Source organism: Fukomys damarensis, unplaced genomic scaffold, assembly GCF_012274545.1.
Source record: "Fukomys damarensis isolate Sample0158 unplaced genomic scaffold, DMR_v1.0_HiC HiC_scaffold_37, whole genome shotgun sequence".
In the NCBI taxonomy this organism is placed as follows: Eukaryota; Metazoa; Chordata; class Mammalia; order Rodentia; family Bathyergidae; genus Fukomys; species Fukomys damarensis.
In genome coordinates this window covers 946,036-948,846 of record NW_022900949.1, presented here as the reverse complement: position 1 = coordinate 948,846, position 2,811 = coordinate 946,036, and the positions used below count along the sequence as shown (strand labels likewise).

General features: G+C 59.2%; 2 protein-coding genes across 2 annotated transcripts in view; both read right to left on the bottom strand.

Moving 5' to 3' along the window:
- The window catches only part of Slc35e1 (solute carrier family 35 member E1), a 9,791-nt gene extending 8,779 nt beyond the window's left edge, over positions 1-1,012 (bottom strand). The window contains exon 1 of the mRNA XM_010644362.2: positions 968-1,012. Within this exon, the coding sequence (XP_010642664.1) occupies positions 968-1,012 (45 nt within the window). The remainder of the gene's footprint in view (positions 1-967) is intronic.
- A 130-nt stretch (positions 1,013-1,142) lies between these two features.
- Positions 1,143-2,811, bottom strand: part of Med26 (mediator complex subunit 26) — a 3,331-nt gene continuing 1,662 nt past the window's right edge. Inside the window, exon 3 of the mRNA XM_033759503.1 lies at positions 1,143-2,811. This exon is cut by the window's right edge and continues 54 nt beyond it. Within this exon, the coding sequence (XP_033615394.1) occupies positions 2,037-2,811 (775 nt within the window). The 3' untranslated portion in view covers positions 1,143-2,036.

The window sequence follows — 2,811 nt, the reverse complement described above, 5'->3', positions numbered from 1 at the left end:
GTTTCCACCCGCGCCTCCCACAGGGCAGGCGAAGCCCAGAGGCGCCCGCCCAAGGCGGCAGCCTGCTTGGACTCCTACCCCAGAGCTCTGGACCGCCCACTGATGCCCGAGAAAGCTGCTCCCAGGAGCTGTTTCAGCGATTCTGAGTTTTTCAAGAAATCGTGGCTTCCAATTTTTCGGAGAAGGGGTGTTCGTTCTTTTATAGCGCCCATACTTGGCAGTTTAGCAGGCGACAGCCTACCCGGCCCCATCCCCCCAAGTTGAGGGTATCAGCTTATTCTGCTCCCAAAGCCGGGTGATCCGTGTACCCCGGGACTTCCCCATACTCGGAGGTGGGGCGGGAGGGGGCCCTGGCAGCCTGCCCTGTCCTTGGAAGACGGGTGGGGGTGCGGAGGACGCAAGGGCGCAGAGAAGGCGACAGCCAGCTCCTCCACAGCAGAGCTGAGTCCTAGGCTTCCACTTGTCCCTCTCAACTGTGGGCAAACGCCTGTCTCCTCTCCCCTCGGGACCAGGTGCACAGGAATGCAGGGGCGGGCGTGAGGCCATAGCTGGTGCATGAGGAAGGCCGAGGACCAACTTCACGTACTGGGGCCACAGGCTACCTGGCCCCGATCTTCAACTTCTTTGGGGTTGACTGGGCCAGAAAGTGTTCCAGGGCCCCTTGGCTGCTCTGTGCAGCGGGCTGTCTTCAGGGGGAGCGGTCTCATGAATCAGGCCAGTACGTACTGGCAACCTGGTCTGGTCTGAGTGAAAAAAACAGGAATTCCAGAGTCTCAAGAAACTAAAAGATTATCATCACTTTACGATAAAGGGGGAAAACATGGCATCAACTAACGCAGCCTCAGGCCCCACCAAGACACTACAGATGTTCAGAGAGGCTTGAGCTGTGGAGCCTGCAACAGGGCTTCTCTCCAGGGCAGTGGACAGAAGTGTGGGTAACATCCCTGATGCGGCCCTGCACACTCACCTGAGCCAGCAGTGCCAGGAATGACAGGCAGCACTGTGCAGCCATCCCGCTCCCCCAGTGCAGATGAGGTGGCGTCCAGGCCTCCCGGCTCATCTGGAGCCTAGGAAGGGGCTGGTTTAGCCGAGGGTCCAAAGGAGAAACGACTCTCAGACTGGTTTGTGCAAATGTTTTGTTTATTTCCACATTTATATCACAAGGTGTCCACTTACTGGACCAAATAGCAAAGTTGCTCCCTTCTATGTCCTGAGAACACAGAAGTCTAGGTACTGTACATTCACTAAGGCTCCTTGTTTTTGCAAATCGCGTTTATGACAAATAACCATAAGGCAAACGAATCTAAAGGAATGGTTATGAGTGTTCCCAGCGCAGACAGTCTCCCTCCTCACCCCAGCACAGCTCGAACGCCAGTAGCACCTGCACTTGGTGGTGTTTGGCTGGTTGTTGGGGAGGCTCTAGAAAGGTGACGTTTTCTAGGTGTGTGCAGGAAGGGAAAAGGAAAGAAGAGAGGAAAAAGGAATTTGGCTGGTGGTCGGTCAGCTGGAAGAGGGGATGAAAATAAACTTGAGAAAACAAATTTCTGCAGCATTTCTTTAAGAACAGGGTTCAACCAAAACAAGACGGGAATGGGTGGGTGCCCCGTATAGAGTGTGGGTTAAGCCGGCCGGCCGGCCCACCCACCCAAGGCCAGTGCTTACAGACGGGGCTGCGCAGAGAGCAGAGGCAGATCTGCCGGGCTGAGGCCAGCCCACCGCCTCACGGACACTGGGCCGAGCTCAGGAACAGAAAAGGCAAGAAGACATGAGATGCGTGTGCCTGTCGCTGTTACAGGTAACCTCTCCCACAGCCATCCTGTGCCTGCCTGCAGCGCGGGGACTGACGCCTGTTGAGCTGGTTGCTATAGAGTTCTGACTCCCTTGGCCATCCTTCCTTTGCAATCGTGTTAGTAGACCGGTAGCAGCATTTCACAAAAGAAGGAGCAAGTGGAGGGAAAGGCCAGGAGACCCCGCGCTCCTCCCCTCCCACCCAGGCCGCCTGCAAGGTGGGAATGCATTTCGGGGCGCGGGCCCCCTCAGTCCAAGCAGACATAAGGCAGAACGTTCAACCGCCCGTCATCGCCGTGCGGGTCGAGCGATATGCACTGTGTCCAGTCATACCAGTTACCCTGTGTGTCCTGACACCCGTTCACCCCCGGCCACTGGCCAGCCTCCAGTCGGTCCAGATCACCCTGCGTCACCTCGCGGCTCAGCCCCGGGAGGTCAGTGGGCGGCGGGTGGGGCACCAGCACGTGCGGCTGCCGGGCCCCGCGCCGCGTGCTCTCCTCCTGCCGCAGGTACTCGGCCATGAAGTGGTGCGCCCCTGGGGTCTGCGCGCCCGAGGATGACAGCAGGCTGCTCTGGCGGCTCAGGTATGACTGGATGATCTCATTGCGTGACAGCTCCTTCCAGTTTGTCTGCTCAAAGGGGCTCTGGAGGTTGGCCTTGGCCTCCTGCTGGTCCAGCTCTGTCCTGGGCGGCTGCTCCGTGTGCACGGGGCTGTCGGCCCTCAGTGGCTCTTTCTGGGTCAGAGGTTTGATCTGTCTTGTCATGGGGTCAAAGGTGAGCTTGCGCTCTTTTAACCGCACGGGCTTGACACCCGCCTCGGCCACCTGCCCGTCCAAGTTCACTGTGTAGTCGCGCGGCCGGTACCTCTTTTTCTTTCTGCTGTCCGAGCCCCCCGAGGAGGCCGCGTCACTGTCCGCCTTGGAGGAGTCTGGGGAGAAGCCCGCCCGCGGCAGGTGTGGCTCGGCAGGGGGCAGCCCAGCCTTGCAGCCAGGGCCTGCCAGCCGCTGGTGGCCCTCTGGCTGC